The sequence below is a fragment of the Patagioenas fasciata genome, chromosome 1 (assembly GCF_037038585.1).
Source record: "Patagioenas fasciata isolate bPatFas1 chromosome 1, bPatFas1.hap1, whole genome shotgun sequence".
Classification (NCBI taxonomy): Eukaryota; Metazoa; Chordata; class Aves; order Columbiformes; family Columbidae; genus Patagioenas; species Patagioenas fasciata.
In genome coordinates this window covers 125,793,235-125,812,404 of record NC_092520.1, presented here as the reverse complement: position 1 = coordinate 125,812,404, position 19,170 = coordinate 125,793,235, and the positions used below count along the sequence as shown (strand labels likewise).

At 42.2% G+C, this 19,170-nt stretch overlaps 1 protein-coding gene across 2 annotated transcripts in view; it reads right to left on the bottom strand.

The window, feature by feature from the left end:
* The window catches only part of CD247 (CD247 molecule), a 56,090-nt gene that overhangs the window by 7,775 nt on the left and 29,145 nt on the right, over positions 1-19,170 (bottom strand). For both annotated transcript variants that reach the window (XM_065851639.2, XM_065851647.2), the window contains exon 2: positions 2,580-2,686. In XM_065851639.2, the coding sequence (XP_065707711.1) occupies positions 2,580-2,686 (107 nt within the window). The remainder of the gene's footprint in view (positions 1-2,579; positions 2,687-19,170) is intronic.

The window sequence follows — 19,170 nt, the reverse complement described above, 5'->3', positions numbered from 1 at the left end:
GCTGCAGGGCCACCATGGTAAGGTATGTAAAGGATTTCCCTTCTGTAGATAGTCTTTGGCTCTGCTGCTCACAATATTTATAAGCAGTTATTTGCTGAGCCAGACTTTCCGGGAAAAAGGGCAGTTTCAGGCCAGTGAGAGCAGCTACTTTGTGTTACAGTCCTTTAAAAAAACAGTGCCAAACTACATTCTGTTTTTAACCTTCTGTATTTATTGTTGTATGATAAAATCTTTTTTTAAAGCAACATTCTAGATGGGTTTGCTTTAGGCATAGGATAAACTTGACTTTGTTTTTTAAAATCATATTTGTGGTAATTACAGGTTACCTACCTGACTACTTCCCCTGTGAAAGTGCCACTTTAGCTTTGGTGAGGCCAGTATTTCCCAAGCATCTAACTCACATTTCTTGCCTAAATGTTCATGTGCGTCGTCCACGTGGTCCATAAAAGGCTCACAACACAGACGAGGCTGTGCCCTTGGCAAAAGCCTCCACAAACAATTCTTCTACCCAGGAGGTGAGGTTAGAGATATGACACAGCTTGGAAGATTTCTAAAAAAGTCCTAGGTTTGGGACAAGACAGAGGGAGGCTCTGTGAAAAACACCCCACCAGCTTCTCGGTGCTTTATGGCGGTGTCTCAGCTGCAGCGCCTCTGTTGCTTTTGGCGTGCCAGCTCCCAGCCAGGAGCACCAAGAGGGCAGCAAGCACTCCCAGACCGAAAGGTGAGGGAGGCTGCCTCCCACCAGGGGCCATTTCCAGCTCTGCCCCTGTGGGGAGCCCCAGAAGCAGAAACCACAGAGTTTCTGTCCCTGCAGCAGCAGCGACAGGCTCTGGTGGGGGAGGAAGGGTGGCTGGCGAGGGCACCACGGCTGCGGCAGCTCCCGGTGCCAGGGTCATGCTCCTCCTCGGATGCTTTGCTGAGCCCTCCGTAAGTGTGGTGGTCTCGCCCTGCTCCAGGCAAGGGGCACGGCTGCATCATGCTCCATGTCCCCCATCAGCTCATCCCTCCCGCAGCCTCACAAAGGCTTCCAGTCCCAGAGCAGTGCTTTGATGTGCAGTCAGGATCTACATTGGCAACAACAAAGGTTTTTCCTTCGCCATTACCGAGTTCTGCTCATTTCCTCCAAACATCCCTCCCTCCAGGTTCAGCACTGGCTTTGCTGCCCTGAGAAACGATCCCAGTGAAGAGCCACTGGGGCACCAGCAGCAGCACCCATGGCACCCTGTCAGGGCTCCTGCTGGTGAGCCCACACACCACCTGGTCAGAAGCAATCGCAGCCTTTGCTTCTGGGGGGTGGCTGAGCCAGATGTACCGACAGCAGACAAGGCACCTTTTGGCCTGAAAGCACCGTTGCATCAGAGTGCCCTGTGCTGGGGAGAGGCAGGCAGCTCCTCTCCTGTGATGAGCAGAGCTCTCAGAGCATGGACACATCTGGAAATGCATATGGCTCCATCGCATTGCACTGTCTTCTGTGGAAGTGCACTAAAGCCACCAAGTGTTTCCCTAGATGCTGAACAGCTGTTGGATGGTAACAACAGCTCAGCAAGTTCTGTCTGTCCTGTTCCCCTGACTCGCCTCCTGTGGTTGTTGGAATTACATTACTCACATCATCCCATTCATACTATCAAAGATGTCTGACTTCTTGAGGTGTTTTAATACACCCTTTGTAAGCTTGGCATTTATCCTGATTTTTCTGTACATCCCCTCTTCTCTTTCCAATGACAAAGCAGTAGAAGAAACCACATCACTGTTGATCAGGCTTTTCCCACCTACAATATCCAGAATCCCTGACTGCACCCATAACTGTAGCACCCTCTACTCTGCTCTGGTGAGACCCCACCTAGAGTCCTGTGTCCAGCTCTGGAGCCCTCAGTACAGGAAAGACATGGCCCTGTTGGAGAGGGGCCAGAGGAGGCCACAAAATGATCAGAGGGCTGGAACAGCTCTGCTGTGAGGACAGGCTGAGAGGGTTGGGGTTGTTCAGCCTGAAGAAGAGAAGGCTCCAGGGAGACCTTATTGTGACCTTTCAGTACTTAAAAGGAGTCTATAAGAAAGATGGGGACAGACCTTTTAGCAGGGCCTGTTGCAACAGGACATGGGGTAATGGTTTTAAACTAAAGGAGGGGAGATTCAGGCCAGACATGAGGAAGAAATATTTTACAATGAGGACAGTAAAACACTGGCATGTTGCCCAGAGAGGTGGTAGATGCCCCATCCCTGGAGACATCCAAGACCAGGCTGGATGGGGCTCTGAGCAACCTGATCTAGCTGAAGATGTCCCTGCTCATTGCAGGGGGTTGGACTAGATGACCTTTGAAGGTCCCTTCCAACCCAGACTGTCCTATCATTCTATGAAAATACTCTCATAAACTCTTTTCCCCCCAGATTGCTCAGGCTGGCACCGTAGAAGGAGGAAAGTTTAAAAAAAAAAAAAAAAAAAAAAGTAGAGACAATTAAAAACAAAAAAATTGAAAGGTCTCATTCTAAGAGACATGCTTCCTCTCCACCCCCACTTTCCCACTAAACCCAGCTTATTTACACCACCAAAGCCAAATGCATCTGTGTTTGGGTAGACTGACCTTCGCTTTCACAAAAAGGGCTGTCATGACAACTGCGTAAATGAAGAGGAATCCATCCAGTAAGTAGCAGAGTCTTGGGTCTGTCAGTCCAAGAACTGGTACAGCATCTGTAGAGAAACATCAGATACATCAACAAACAAGGCCATTTGTATCACTGCATGTTTGATAGCATGAATGTGGTAATGCCCCATGATGCTTCCTGAAAAAAAAGCCAGTAAGAGGGCAAGTCTGTCCTTTTGCAAAGGAGATCGAAGTCTGAATCAGAATCATAGGATTCATTAGGTCGGAAGGAACCACTGCAGGTCCAACCCTCTCTCCAAATAGGGTCAGTTAGACCAGGTTATCCATGACCTCAGCCAGCTGAGCTGGAGTATCTCCAAGGATGGAAACATTTGCAACCTGCCTGATCCAATACAGGACATTTTACCCTCTCAGAATCCAGGCTGTGCTCCCTGCAGCTGGCAGGTCTGGCTCAGAGAACAAGCACAGGATCTGCATGGACACAACCCAGGATCCCCAACACCCAGGTACCACAAAGAAGCCTCACACAGAGCACCTGTTTTCTGGGAAAACGCAGTAGCACCTCCTGCAGGGATCCATTACTGGGCCTGGTTATGGATTCCTTCATCATTTAAAACTTGTGGCGGGGGGAGAAAATACATCCATTCAGACAAAATTTTAGGGAAGGCCTTCTCAGGACAAAATGTTGTGTTAAATGTAAAGACAGATTGACACCACCATCGTCAGCTGAAGCTCGAGGCTGAAATCACTACTCTGTTCAGAAGAGGAATTTGAAAATGTGTTTCTCATACCCCAGGTTTTATATTGCAACTGTAAAGCTGCAGTGTCTTCTCTGCAAGTGTTACCTTGGGCTCCCAGTTTGGGGATGCTGGAGACCATTAATCATGAGACGGGAACTATGGGCAGGAGAAACAGACTTTTAATCCTAGATGTTCAAGACACATCCATGAGATACTCATGAGACACCCTGATGTGCTTTCAGTTTGAGAGGAAGGTTTTAAACCTGAATTCCCTGTACAGGAACTTCAACTGGCTACCTCTTGTTGGATGGGTCACTCCCAGAATAATTTTATTTTTTATTTGTTTTTAAAATAACTGTTAAAACTTTTATGGGAGGGAGAAAAATCTACTACTACCCTAATTGAGCATTCAATAAAATTGTTGCTCAGAAGATGCTGATATTTATTTCCTAACCAACATTGTGTATGTTTATACCCTGATCACATCAAGCAGGGCAGAGTAATATTGTTGGTTTTCAGCATCTAAAATTGATGAAACTGCCCTTGTGTCAGTTCATAGACATGTAGCAAGTTCACAAATGTAGCTAAAAAAAAAAATCAAAGCAATTCAGCTCAAGAAGCTTAAGTAACTATACATCAAATATGCAGCTCCAGGTCCATCCCAAAGGAAAAGCTGTATTGTACAGTTATTAAAAAAAAAAAAATCACTTAAAAATGAATCTGAGATGTGCTTTGTACAAAGAATTGGAGAGAGTTCAAAAGAGAAAGACAAGAATGATCAAGAGCCTGCGAAGCCCTTCAATGAAGATAAATTGAAAAGAATGGGTATGATTCATCTCCTTCCTCAGGTGAACAAAGCGTGGCAATTCCCATTAACCACACGTGCCGGGGGGGTTGTCGAACCACTGGGTGCAGCGCTTCAGGGTGCTGAGAGCGGGGCCGTTCTGCACGCTGGGGCTTCTCCTCGGCCCTTTGGGACACACTGGTTATTTCATCAGAAACAACTTGCAGGTGAGATGCAGGCAGTTTGCCCTCACCACCGCGAGGAAGTCTCCTTCACAGAATGAAGTTAATGATCACAGCCTGTCATGCTGCTCAAGTGTGCAATTTGTATAAATCACGGCTGAAAAGCCGTGCCTGGACACTTGGTAACGCAATTGTAAATTCTGAAGCAGATGATGATGCAATCACTGTTCTCTCTGAGAGCCTAACACAGACAGAAGAAACAAAAACAACAACAAACACACAAGAACAAGAACAACGCACCACCACGTTTCCAAACAGTAGATTTGTTTGGTTGGCTGAACTAGGAGTTTGCATTCATTATTTTTTTTTTAAATCATGTATTTAGAAACAAATCCATGGAAATAAAGTAAGATCCTGGAAGGCTTTCCTTATTCCCTTTCTATTTCTATTATTTAAAAAATAAGGTTCAAAGCACTTTATAAACAATAGCCTTCACCACATTTTTTTCAGGATTCTAAAGCTGTATATACATGTGGTAAATGGAGACAGAGAGATAAAGTTATTTGCCTGACAATGTGTACTAAACCCACAAACAAGCTGAGATTAGCTTCCTAGGGTTTTTCCTCTAAACAGGCAAAGGACAATATTTTACGCCAGAGCTGGTTCAACACAAAACCAGCTTGAATCACACCAGACCTCATAACTAAAATGCAGCATTGGGAACACAGCTGTGCAGCATCCAGAGGCCATTTGTTTCTAGCAGTAACTCAGCAGCCTGCCCCAGCATACCCTGGATGTCTCCAGAAGCAGCTCAGGGTTTTCCAGCGCTGCACCCAGATCAGAAATATGATGTAAGGAAGGGGAGTAGCCCAGCACAGGGCCAGCCAGAGTCAGGAAGCCTTGGGGTGGTTCAGATGCTGCTGAGGTGGCTTTGGGGATCCTGGCCCCGACTCCTCTCTTTTGTACCAGAACAGGGCACGTTCACACTGTCATCTCAAGCTCAGTTGTCCTCCAGCATCAATAAACTCCCCAGACCAGGAGGAACCTGAGCAGAAGTAGAGGACTATGGAGAAGCCAGGAGTGTGAGGGACTTAGCTGTAGCTCCATGTCCGATGTGGCCAACCTTGGCTGACTTTGCAGAGCCACCCGAATGCCTATGGCAGGGGTGTCAAACTCATTTCCACTGGGGGGCACATCAGCTTTGCAGCTGCTTTCAAAGGGCCAAATGTAATTTTAGGACTGGATAAATGTAACTACTCCTACATTTACACAGTCCTAAAACGTTGGAGTAGTTACATTTATACAGTCTTAAAATTACATCTGGCCCTTTGAAGGCAACCACGAGGCTGATGTGGCTGCTGTTGAACATGAGTTTGATACCCCTGGCCTACAGGTTGCTCATCTGGGGCAGCCTGGCCATCTGCACTCCAGGTAATGGACTGAAGCTCTTCAATGAGGGAAGTCCTGCTAAACATGGTCTGGATGTGATAGTTCCTGGAAAAATACGTATTGAGACAATAATGAAGTTTAACGTTTAGAAACAAACCAGGACAATTAATTAGTTCATGTATTCTCCTTCCTTAATGTGTTTGATTTCTGTATTAAAAAAAAAAAAGGTACAAAACTCTTTCTAAATAATAACATTTGCAACAGCTTTCTGGATTAGAAAGTGAGAGAGAGAGAAAAAGACCAAAGATACAAAGCCTATTGAAACAAAGGTCAAAAAGATATGAAGCGTAATGAACAAGCAGCAGTTAAAACAGATAGCATCTATTTGTGTTAACAGTTTAGGTTTTTGAATTGCTAGGGGAGGCGTTACTGCCTCTTCACTATTTGCACAACATGCACAAACAAGCAGTCAGTCCCTCAGGCACCACCAAAATGTTCTCTCTGCCCCTCATCAGCCCTGGGCCGCGGTTTGGGGGTCTGAGGCCAAGGTGGCTGGATGGGCCTGAGAGAGCAGTCACTCTCAGCTGCCCCACGCAGAGCAAAGCACGAATATAATCATAAACATTTCACTGGTAATTCCCTCTCTGTTAACCTTACAGATAAGCCAGCACTTGCTGTGAGTTGCACAGCGCCTTTTCAATATTCATATCATGGTGTCTGACCAGTCTAAATTTCAGCAGTCCTGTAAAATACAGCAGGGTTTTAAAGCAAGATGTGTAAATACAGGCACCTGGCACAGCCAATGTCAAGTTACGGTCCGGCAGGGAACATAGTTATGTTGCATTGTAAATGACATCAAGCTTACTGCTTAAACGTGGCTCAGACAAGCAGCATCTCTCCAGGCATCAAAAGGGACTTGAGTCACAAGTTGACATCTAGGTGCACAAATACACAAGGGCTTAAGGATGAGGTCGAAGTGGTTCTCTTGCTTGGGAGGGAAACAAGCTCTGAAGGAGTAACAATTAGAAAGTTTGCACTGACTCTTGTTCACTACATGCTTCTACACAAGCAGCTGCACAGTTGGGTCTCCTATTGTACAACAGGGATAACATTTACTCATAGATCACTGGGTTGTCAAGGAAAACCAGAAACAAATTATGCAACTTACAGCATTGGGAGTTTGTACAGGAGAGGCTACAGAAAGCTTTGTGCAAGAAGCTAACGTGGGCTGAATAAGGACTGGCAGAACCACAGCAGATGAGGCAGCAGGGAAGGAGATGGACTCAGAAATGGGAGCACTGCTGCACCTTGTGGCAAGATTGCCAGCCCTTCTCAGTCCCAAAACCCAGGTGGCTGCCACCACATTTGGGACTCTTTCCCAAACTGGGCTTCTGCTGCTGTGAAGTCTCCTTCCAACACCTCCTCCTCCCGAAGCCTGCATTTTTGTTCCCCTCTTCTTCTTCACTCCCTCCCAGCGATGCAGCCCTGCCCTTCTCTGTGCCCGGGCTCTCTCTTGTGCCACTGCAGCTCCAGGCACACAATCTGGCATACGTCCCATTGCCAGCACCCCTGCAACAACCCGCTGCAGCCTTTTGGGTTCTAAGCTATGGGAGATGGAGACAGGAAAAAAAATTTTTTAAAAAAAGGCAATTCATGCCAGCTGCTAGTGACAAGCGAGTGACAAAAACCCCCTCCAGCACCAGACCGAGAGCAATGCCGATAGCCGAAGGAGAGGAAGCCCGGGGGCTGGTGAGGGAGGCCACGCTGCAGCAGCCACCTGTGGTTTTGGAGAGCTGCTTCACCACCCCAGCCCGTCTCAGGCCCAGCACCAGCTTTCCTGCACGTGGTCGTGGGTTTATTTCCAGCCCGCTGCCTGCATGTGCTGCTGGCTGCTCCTTGGCTCCAGGCTCAGAGACCAATAGAGAGTCCCAAAACCCACGTCCAGAGGCATCTGACCCACTCAAAAACTTGGCACGATGGGTAGATGCTGCACCCTGGGCTGGCTCCCACTGCTGGCTCAGTGTGCCCAGCCCCAACGGGGATCTGCTGACGTGGATCACTTAAGCTCAGCCTGGACACTGGAACACACAGGTGCATTTCTTTTAAATAGGAATTTTTTTCCCCTTCGACATTTTTAACATGCATCTGGATTAAGTTAGACCATCATTCCTGGTAATGGTTTAAGAGAGACAGACTGTAAAAGCTGAACGACTTGTAAATTCAGATAAAATCTGTCTGACATAAAATTTTGTCTCTCCCATGGCCCCCATCAAGTGATTTGTATAAGAGCTTTATTTTTAGGGGTTACCAAAATTCAGTAACGCAGTTATAAATGAATTGTTTTATCTTCCCTAAAATGGATTTTCTCAGTGAAGCCCATGAAAACCAATCCAAACAAAAGAGATTTATCGGTGCAACTGCAGCTACATACAAAGGTGTTTAAAGGTAGAAACTTCCTCCTAAAAAAACCGAGAGCTACCACAGCTACACACCAAGGCAAAGCAGGCAGCATTTCTCAGGCGCCATCGTCCTCCATCAGCAGTGATCCGAGGGACTCATGGTCACTGCATGCAGTTCACCTTGCTTCTACCCCTTATCTTCCAAAAACCTCTTGCTGCAGGTTTGTCTTTCCAGATCCCCCTGGGGGACAGACTTTCAGAGTTGTAGGTGCCACCACACCACACATCAGGCTCCCACTGGATTTTCTCAACGGGGGTTTGTGCAGGCTTGTATCTGAAGAGACAGCCCAGACTAAATGCCTGAGACACAATTATGAAAGACTATCCTGTTCATAAAGAACATACCTATCCTGGGTTTTATTTATTTCTATTTATACATTTATATTTTTTTACTCATAGATATAAATAATTAACAAACGTGGAACGCTCCGAGACTGAAGAAGCAGAGGCCAAATCCTCTTTCCCTTGCAGAAGGAGAGGCTCCTCCAAGCCATCATTTGGGCACATCAGTGGTAAAATCTGAGCACAAACAATGGAGGGAAGAAAAGACCTGGACTACACCAGGCATGGTATATTAACATGTCTGACATGCACGGTAGCCAGTTAACAGAAATAACTGAAATGAAAGGCATCCCTTGCAACAAACCGAGTACGTGAAGTCTTCTCACTTTGTGCAGAGACTAAAGATAGTGCTGTTGATCATTATATTATATTAAGATTACAGGGCCAAGTAACACCTTCAATGTAAAACTTCCCCACTACCCTACTTCCCCACTGAAAAACCAAGACACCCAAGGAAAGCCAGCAGGTTCTTGCCACAGGAAGATACGATAACCCCACCACAGCAAAATGCCACTGAGCTTGCTGCCTAAAGAATTTCCAGGTTTGTCTTTTCACACCAACCACTTGCCTTTGTAAAAAAAAAAAGCTAAAAGCTGTTCACATTACTGGTTTAGATTTTTTTCCTCACCACCAGCTCCTTTAGAGCTAAGGAAGACTTTTGGTTTTGTTATCAATACGCCATCTCATATTTATGAAACACAACATGGCGAAAGCACAGCTTATGCCCACGAAGTTTGGTTTGCTGTTGTCCTCAGCTTTAAAGCCAAGGAGCAAATGGCTGATAGCATCAGGATTCAGGTTACAATACCAGACATTAGACAGCCAGAATAATTACATTCAGAAAAGGAAAGTATTTCAGGCCATTAACTTCCACTTTTTCATGCCAAAGGATGTTAGCACTATGGAAACATGAGTCGAGTTAAGGTGCTTAAGGATGCTGGTGAGACCTTAGTACTCCTGCTAGCACCCCTTTCAGGGAGGCACTATCAAAAAGTTCAAATAATGCAAGTTTCCATCTGGTTTATTTGGGAAGAAATAGATTCAAAAGAAGGAAAAATCATAACACTAGAAGGGCCAAAGGTTTTCTAGCACATCATGGAATAAAGACTCTAACAAAAAGGCCAGGGTACTGTAACAGGAGCAAAGCAGGAATACCTCCAACAGCTGTCTGATTTGTGGAAACAGGACCCGATGTGTACAGAAAACAATAATAAATGGTCTACCTTTCCAGTCTGAACGTGAAAAAGATGAACTTTGAACATATCATTAAATAAGGCAATCTTTCTGCCCTCTGAATCTTTCCAGAGGCTCATCTGAAATGGAAAGGAGTGCCTTGCTCATCTCTGGAAGGGGACTCCTCGCTTCATCAAAACAGTCAGTCATTCTCAGAAAAAGCAACTAGTTTCACTTCTCAGTTTTGCAAGAAACTTGGTGCAAAGGGCTTTCCTGAAGTGTAGGGCAATTGCAGAACCTGGATATCCAACAAGCTTGGGTGACAGATGCAAGCCATGCAGCTCTTCCAGCTTCTGTAGAGGTTTTAGATTGGACACGTGCTCTTACTGTACCTGTCTTCATCAGGGATAGTAGAAGTTTAATCTAGTTAATGCAAAAGATGTTTCTTGCTGTAACTTTTCTATTATCTAATCTGACCCGGTGTTAAGTGTCCTAAGAGGCAACACATCATCCAGCAGATTGTTTCTAGGTCACTTACCCTTCCCTTCTCCCACCAATTCTCTCTGTACATCCCACAACAGTAACTCGCTCCAGACTGATTTACTATTAGGTGGGTTTTTCATGTTTAGCTTCTACAACCCAATGCACATCACAGAGGACTGCTTAAAAGAATTCAGTCTACACATCTTGGCTCACTGGCAATCCCAAAGAGACTACATGCTGCAAGGCTGAAGAAAAAGACACCAAGTCAGACACAAGATGCTGTTGATCACAATCAGATGTGTTCTCTGCTCAGTAAGCACCTCACAGATGTGGCAGATGTTCCCCTAGCACTTTAAATTAGCACTTTTTAGTTAAGACTTCACAAAAACTTTACTTTACTTTACAAAAAGCAGTGGAAGTACGGTTATGCTAAAAAGCTCGCAGCTAGCTCACTGCCGATGGCTCCAGTAATCAAATATACTGATAACATGAAGAACAGTTTCCAGCTGGGAGATTTATGAGGTATCCCTCACTCCCTTTTATCCTTGTTTCAGACTTCCAAAGACCAGCTTATGCTGGCTATCTCTATTGGCGGGAAATGACTTTCTATTAGCTGACTAATAAACTAACAGAAATATCTGTGCACAAAATACTCCAAGTCAGTCAGCAAGCACAGACTTATCAATGTTTTCTTCTTGTCTCTGTATTAGTGCAGGGAGGGACTACTCTGATTTCACAGCTCACATTAACTTAAGTGCAGAGATGCACAAGCCCAACAAGAGACTTAACAGGACTGTTTTTTCTCAGGCTGAGCTCAATTTCAATTCTCTTGGTCAGCTGCAAGCAGAGAAGAAAAGTAGGAAACTTTTCCATCACAACAACACAGGCTGAGGGCAGAGGTGCTGGAGCCAGAGTTGCAGCTACAAGTTTGCAGTTTTTACAGATGTAAGTTGGCCTATGAGCAATTCCTTTTGTTGCAGCCAACATGGACCAAAGCTGCGATGATTACAGGATCCGTCCTTGACGTATAGTCAGAGAAAGCTGTGACTGTAAACGCATCACAGCTAATCCTACTGGGATGAAACCAGTTTTCCATCCCTTTCTCCAGGATCAGCTTCCACCTAAGCTCAATGACAGCACCAGATCTAACCCGTGCCAGAAGAGCCAGTACCAGGAAGGCCACCAAACCCCAAATAATGAAAGCCATCCACATTTTTGGGTAAAGCCTATAGCAACATTTTGCAAAACCCAGGTGGCTGCCATCCAAGGCTTTCAACACATTCCTCATATACTGTTTCTTAGCAGATAAACATCGTGACTGAATCATAAGGAGGCTAGACGTATACAAAGCCACGGAAAAGTTGCAAGATTTCCTTAAGCTCATCCAGCAGGACAACTGGGAACAGACTGTGTCAAGTCTTGCAAAGTCTCAAGATGATTTCATTGCAGTCCCTGTATAGATATCCACTTGCAAAAAGGCCTCTGAGGGTGAAAAAATAACTAGTGAAGCTTGGTGTCAAGGAGAGAAATAGTTAAATCATCTTACAGATGCAGTGGTGGCCTCAGGTTATCAGGCAGGAAGAAGGTTACACCGGCCCCAACGGCTGAGGCTTCGTTCCTGGTAGTAGCTACACACATCATTGTAGTAGCTACATGCATCAGGGAGGGAGAGGTTTCAGAGCAGGCTTTAGTCTCCTGCTGCTGACCCACTTAATGGAGAGCCATGTGTGTCATGTCCTGCCTCCGCCAGAAGATGCACTGACAAAAAAAGCATCCAACAGCACTCATGTACTGAATAAAGAGAAAATAAAGGTTGATTAAGGGTTCTGTTTAATATTAATTCCCTGCATATTCTTTTTGCAGCATTGCTCCACAAAGCTTAGCGCTTTCCTCCGAAAATGACCGCAATCATGAAGCATTTCATGGGCTTCATAAAAAAGAGCCAATGGACAAGCTATCACAGAATGGGAATCTCGCAATGTCCTGTTTTTATTAAAAACAAGACCAGTGAGGGTGGTGAAGTCCTGGCACAAGTTGCCCAGAGAGGTGTTAGATGCCCCATCCCTGGAGACATTCAAGACCAGGCTGGACGGGGCTCTGAGCAACCTGATCTAGTTGAAGATGTCCCTGCTCATTGCAAGGGGTTGGACTAGATGACCTTTGAAGGTCCTTTCCAAGCCAAACTATGATTCTATGATTCCATGGACCTTCACGGATTCCCCTCGAGAAAACAGGGGATCACTTCTTCCACCCCTGAATTGCTCTTCTCCTAATTTGGGAGGGTTCACGTTTTCATAGTGTGCAGCAACTGCAGATCTAAAATTCTGTGGCAAAGTAAAGCGCTGCTAAAGAGAAAGAGTATTAGTTGTGGATCTGCAAGTGGGGTGCAGGGGCGTGGCTTGACATCCCCATTAACACCTCACTGCTGAGGCCCGTGCTTCTCTATCAAGCGATACAGCTGTGGCTACAACACCTCCATCACGACATTTTCTTACAAGCAACCTAAGGGACTACAACCAGTTTTAGAAAACCTTATCTCAGATTGCATTACATGATAACAAAAAAAAGTTTATATTTCGAGACACACGTTCATATACTTAGGTAGGAAATGGCAAATATGAAAAGCCTCTTTATAGATTTTGACTGAATTAAAGACTGTTAAAAAGCAATGCACTCCTGTGGTGGGATGCATTGGGGTGGGGGGAAATAGAAATAATGCATTTCCTTATCATTAATACCTTTATTTTGCCACCCATAAGACTAACAGAAGTAATATTTTAGCTGTCAAAAATATTGAAGTGCTCTCAAAAATCTCAGACATTATGAATCAGTACCTTCTTAATTGCTTCTCTGTGGAGAGACAGACTTGTGGAAAAAGCAAAACAAGGACAGAAAAAGGATCTGAAGCTCTTGTGACAAAGAAAATTTTCTGTATATTTACAGTAAGAATTCAAACCTTCCTATGTCAGTATTTGTGACTGAAAGTAAACCATTATGCTCTACCCATACCTACAGTGCATGCAACTAATATTAAAATTTATCAAGTTAATTCCAGTATTCAATGTATAATGTAAAATATATGTCTGCATCACCACTAACAAATGAGAAGTGTTAACAGAGGTATCTGTTAGCCATCAAATGCAAATATTAAGTAGAGTCTCCAGTCATGCCTAATATCTATTATCTATTGCCTATTATCTATTATAATGCCTATTATCTATTATCTAATATCTAATATCTATTCCTAATGAATTCCTAATTATTGTATTAACTATATTTTTTGTAACTGTTCAGTGGTCATAACTACTGTGCTGAAAGGGAATATGAGAGCTTCCAAGCAAAGCTATGTAAAATTAATAAGAATTCAAGAATATAGTGGCGCAGGATTAGTAAAAAAAAATAATCACAATTTCTGTTGTTGATGTATAATATGCATATTAAAATTGTGTTTTTCGTAAAGCAGAAAATCCTCCGTATTGCAGGCTTTCTGAAAGACCTTTTTTTTTTCTCAGTTTTCCATTTTTCAATGCTATATGTGGTTCACAGTCCAGGTAACCACACTGTATTTATCTTACATCGCAGACATATTAATAACATTAAATCCTTTTCCAAAAGAGGATCAACTTCAGAGTTCATTTGCCAGCAGTAATTACAGACAATATTGCACGAGGCTTTAGTGACCCATAGCAATGCCCTGGGTCAGCTTGTCTGAAAAGAACAGACCAGATTCTGCCCTCCGTCTGTTGAGAACATCTCCATCAATTCCTGCAAGCATTTCATGATGAAATAACCATCTCATGTTCTGCATGCTCAGTAAAGGACAGGATGATGACAGTAATGCACTAAAGACCCTGAGATTTTGTATATTTATTGAATGTGCTGGTTTCAGAGGGGCAGAAGAAAAAAAGTATTTGAACACTAACACATTTGGATTTTTACAGATTTTTTGTGTAAAGAAAAAAATAAAAGGTAATATTCTACTGTGACACTGTATCTACCAGTGAGTACTAGAGTTTGACATCAGGCCACCAAAACAAACACTGCAGGATCTATTATTTTTACACTGTCAAGCACATATGATGATAGAGATGGGATTTCAGAGGTTGATCTGTATTTGCTTTAAACCAAAATAGGGTTCAATTACAGGCATTTTAAGTCAGCACCATCGAGGGGAAACACTGGTCATACTCATTTGTATTGAATGTTTTGTGTCCCCAGATACAAATCTCTGCTTCCTTGTCTTCCGTCTGTTTTTACTCCTACATGGAAAATAAATAAATAAATAGAAATAATATAATCCCAGCATCCCCTAACGCCCCTCAAACCTCCTCCCCACCTCCAGCCTTGCCCAGCGGTGGTGTTTGCTGGGGAGGTCCACCAGGCAGCAACCAGCAGCCCAGCTGAGCTCCTGCTGGTGCCACCCAGGTGCTGCCTTGAGCTTCTCCCTCCGTCCAGCCATCCCCCCGCGTGAAACCTGGAGAAACTGCATTCCCTATTGACACCCCAACCCCTCTCTTAAATTGGCCAACTGATAAAGACCGTGAGTGCAGAAGGTTGATCTCATTAGGAAATGAGGCTGGTAAGAACGCACATGTTGCTATAAGCTAGAACGATGATATTATTTGTGAAGTTCGCTCTACGCACACATCGTATTTTCTAAAGCACATAGAAACAGAGGGAACCTTTTCTGAAAAGCCCTATCTCAATAATGTGAATCAGGTTAAGGAACCTAGCAAGGTGAGCTATCATCAGCAACTTAAACTAATTTAATCTACAGCACTGAATTTACCGCATTGCTTCTTCTTCAGGATTTTTCAAGAAAAGATTTTCCAGAAACACCACACACAGAAATCCCACCTTGCTGTTTATGACTAGATTTCATTTGGTTGGGGTCTCCTGGAGGAATGCCTATGCCATTTCTACAGCATTTAGATTCCTTGTATTTATTACGTACATATTAATGTAGACAAGTAGCTCTCAGTCGCTTAATGAATATAGTTTACAGAGCAGTTTTGTTCATACCTTAGAGTTTTAAAGCACATATCTGAAACAGCCGCTTAAGTTGGGATATTATGTTCACTCTGATTTTTCTCATTCCAACTAATTTTCTAAGTGTAGAATTATGCATTGCATGATCAGTAAACTGATCTAATTGCTTATCAGTCTCATAAACTGTGGGGTTTTTAAGGCCTTTAATGCTGCTTCTAAAATGGACTAAAATTTTAAAATTATATTTACTTCAAACATCCCCCCACAAATAGCCTTATCGGGAAGCCTTTGAGATGTGCAGGCAGATAAAAAAGACTGCCTGGAAACCGTGTTTATTTACTTTCTATATGCAGCTGACACAGAGTTAGAATGCAAAGGAAATTTATATGAGCTCCATTTTTTGTAACACTTGGAACTTAAGTAAGCTTTATTCAAAGCACAAAGTTGGAAAGTGATGTTACAGAGCTGTTGGATGGAGTAGAAGATTGCCAAATGATCAAATGCCCACAGGGAATATATTTTCTCCTAAACGTGAAAAGGATCCTTAGCATTACATTTACTTTTACTCTGTACTCTCTATGAAAATCCTTAATCTATTTCTATCCGTTAAAATTTATTCTTGTCACAGAACTGTATATTGTAGCATATTGTACTGCTTAAAATATGTAACAAAAAGCTGGGCTGCCCAGATAAATGCATGGGCTTGTATAAAACAAAGCATTGTTCCCCCTTAATACAAATGCATTTTTTTGAGATTAGCTTAGATTAATCCATAATTCCTTACACATCTGGATTTAGTGTGTATTCCTTATATGATAGAGGGGAAGAGGGAAGGGACTAGGGACAAATACTACTTTAAAGTGCTTTGCAGTAGCCTCATTTGTGCCTCCAGGGAGTTTCTTGTGTATGCAACCCCGGAATTAATCCCATTAAGCAAAGTGTTATCCCACCAAATTATCCATTAGATGTGCATTAATTATTTCAATCTACCCCTTGAAAACTGTTTGGAGAAGTTACCCTGGTTTTACATACCAAAAAAAAAAGCAAAGCTATTCAAACTAATAGCAATCAAGAGGATTACATTCAGGTTTGTCGCATCCAAACGGAGGAAGAAACACAAGCGAATGTAAATAAATGGCCCGGTTCTCTTCCCACTAAAGACCAGATCTTGTAATGGGGTGAATTAATTCTCCACACCATTGATTTCAACAGATGTCAACACAGGCTATTTAATTCCGTGAGAATAGGTTTAATCCCAAAGCAGACATGCACATATCTTCAAGGACACACAAGAAACATGTACTGATAAGCAATAACTAAAAGATAGACACAAATGTTTTTTTCTAACGCAATATTCATTGTACCAGAAATCTTTGCTTACTGTAACAAATTTAAGTTTGAGGAGCCATGATGCTATTTTTTTTTTTCCTCTGGAAAATAATTTTTCTATACTCTTTTCTTTAGTTTTGCTGTATTCTACTCTGCTTTCAGAGTACCTTTACAATTTGTTCTTTTGCAATTCACTTTCAAATGCCTACATATCAAAGCCAGGAAAAAAAAAAATAAGTTGTCTCTGAAGCCATCATTATTTTTCTAGAACTACACACCAAAGTGTATAATTCTATTTTATCAACAAATATTAGCAATGATTTACTCAAAGTTCATTACAAGAGCTACATGAGAATGATTTACTACAAGGCAAAAATAAGCAGGAAGAACCAGCTGGTTCAGCTCATCGCGCAGGACTGAATACACGCGTACAACTCTCCAAACAATTTCATTAAGGAAGAGGACAGCACCTGCATAAGATACAAAGGTCTAAGATAGAAGTCCTTGTGCATGAAGCAAAAGAAATCCAGCTTTGTCACCTGCTCTGATATTGTTTAAAATATAAAGCTGATTCACAAGAAATAACAGGGGAAAATTCACTATGTGTTCCTCCTGTCAGTCAATTTTTGGTTTGAACATGACACAAAAAGTCATTACCTAACAGATTGCATGCAGTCATCGAAATTTCTAGACTATGACGGCAGACACTGTCACATAGTGTTTTTTTAATCTAAATTAAACAGATACATACAACTCCAAATACAGCTATAGAGCAAAAATTATTTTAAATTAAACAAATACCTTGCATTTGACATACTAGAGAAAATACTGAAGAAAATTTCAACAGAGAAATAAAAAGCAAAATTGCATAGACTTAAGATAATTTTCTTTCAGCAAACTAGTGCTGTAAGCCCCCTAAAGCCAAATTTTCCTGCTATAAGCCTCATTCTCCTCCAGTGCCCTACTTTTATATATCTCGGTCTCTTGAGTTTATGATCAGAATAGTTGAAGTCCCTAAAAAAGAAAAAGTCTGATCACCTAGGATGGAGAAAATATCTCCTCAGGTATTTTATTACTGTGCTGACAATCAGCAATCCACCCTATGGTTTTAAGACATCATTTACAAGCTTGGAAGTGATATTTCTTCTCTTTCCCCTATCACATTTCTAGCACTATTAGAATACTGGTAGCATATAAGGCAAAAAAATACTTAACAAATCCTAGGCAAAATTAGTATGTGCTCTTTAGGAGCAGTAAATGGATAACAGTTTTATGGTGAGATTTATAACTTGGGTACAGCTAAATAAAGTATCACACTGAATCTCCTGTTTCACTTAAAATTCTCAGCTGACTATGGCATGGAAATATCCTCTAGATGGGCTGTTCAGAGATTAGTATTTTCTTCAGCTTTTAAGAGATTAGATTAAATTCTGCAGAATAACCTGCCATCAGGCACGATTAGAATTAATGCACAACCAATTTGTGATTCAAGGCAGAACTGAATAATTAAGATTAAAAAAAAGTATTTCAAAGTTGGTTGCACTTTCAGTTTTTTATGAAGTGTCAGTAAATCGTATTTTAGAAACAAAATGAACTATGCTATTTGAACTCATCCTAGAGGATTAGTGCAATTCTAGTGAAGGGATTGCATTTGTCCATTTGCATACAGACTTGCTTCTAATCAGGATCATATTCCTCTTCTGCAAACTCCAGGCAGACATACGATCAAGTTCTACTAGCATATGAGCAGCTAAATTTTACCATCCACTATCACTGTTGAAATTGATAATAAAAGCTGTAATCAAGGTTATTAACACATGTGGGTCAACTTGTGAACTCTGACTTCCAGAAACCCTGACTGACTACAAATTACCACAGAAATGTTTTGTGCTTATTCTAGTGTGGCTGATGACACCGGCATTTTCATGGAAAAAAAATCATCTATATATACATACACAGCCATTTTGTTCAGTAATTACCCACTTTGCAACTGATGAAGCAAAATTAATATACTTATTTTCAGTCAAGAATTGTATTTTATTTTTATTATTAAGCAAAAGACTAAAAGTGAAAAAAAGTTGGTTCCATGTGCTGCTTGCAATATTATAGAGAATTTGACAATGCTCTCACAGTTGTTTGTATCCAAGTTCCTCAAATTGCAAATGCACCACTCTAAGTCAAAACAGCAGAACCCTAGCAGTTTCAGCAAAATCATGTCTGACTTTATTTTTAAATATACTTTATAAGCTTAATTGGTTACACAGGAATGGAAATCTATAGAACAAGGACTGAGGTGTTTATTATGTGTTGAAATTCAAACAATCCTACCCAAACAACTGATGCACAAACCTCCTGAGTACTCATCAAAAGGCCAAGTGTTTTATGCAGACAATGGTGGAAAATTACAGAGAATCATTAAACCGACTCAATGAAATTATTTTCTGTAGTTACCTACAGACTATTCAGGCTTTCTCCTGTTCTTTAAAACTGTACTGTAAAAAGACAAAAGATTTCTAAGCATGAAAAAGTATTTGCAGTTTAATGATACTCTCAATACTGATCAGGCTAGTTCAGAGAGGAACAGAAAACACAGAGCCATGACATCAACCAAGGACACCCTCTGATGTTTGCTGGCCCGCTGGGCATTGCACTCTAGACGCTCTCCAATCTGTTTTTAATAATAGCTTTTATAGCCATAGT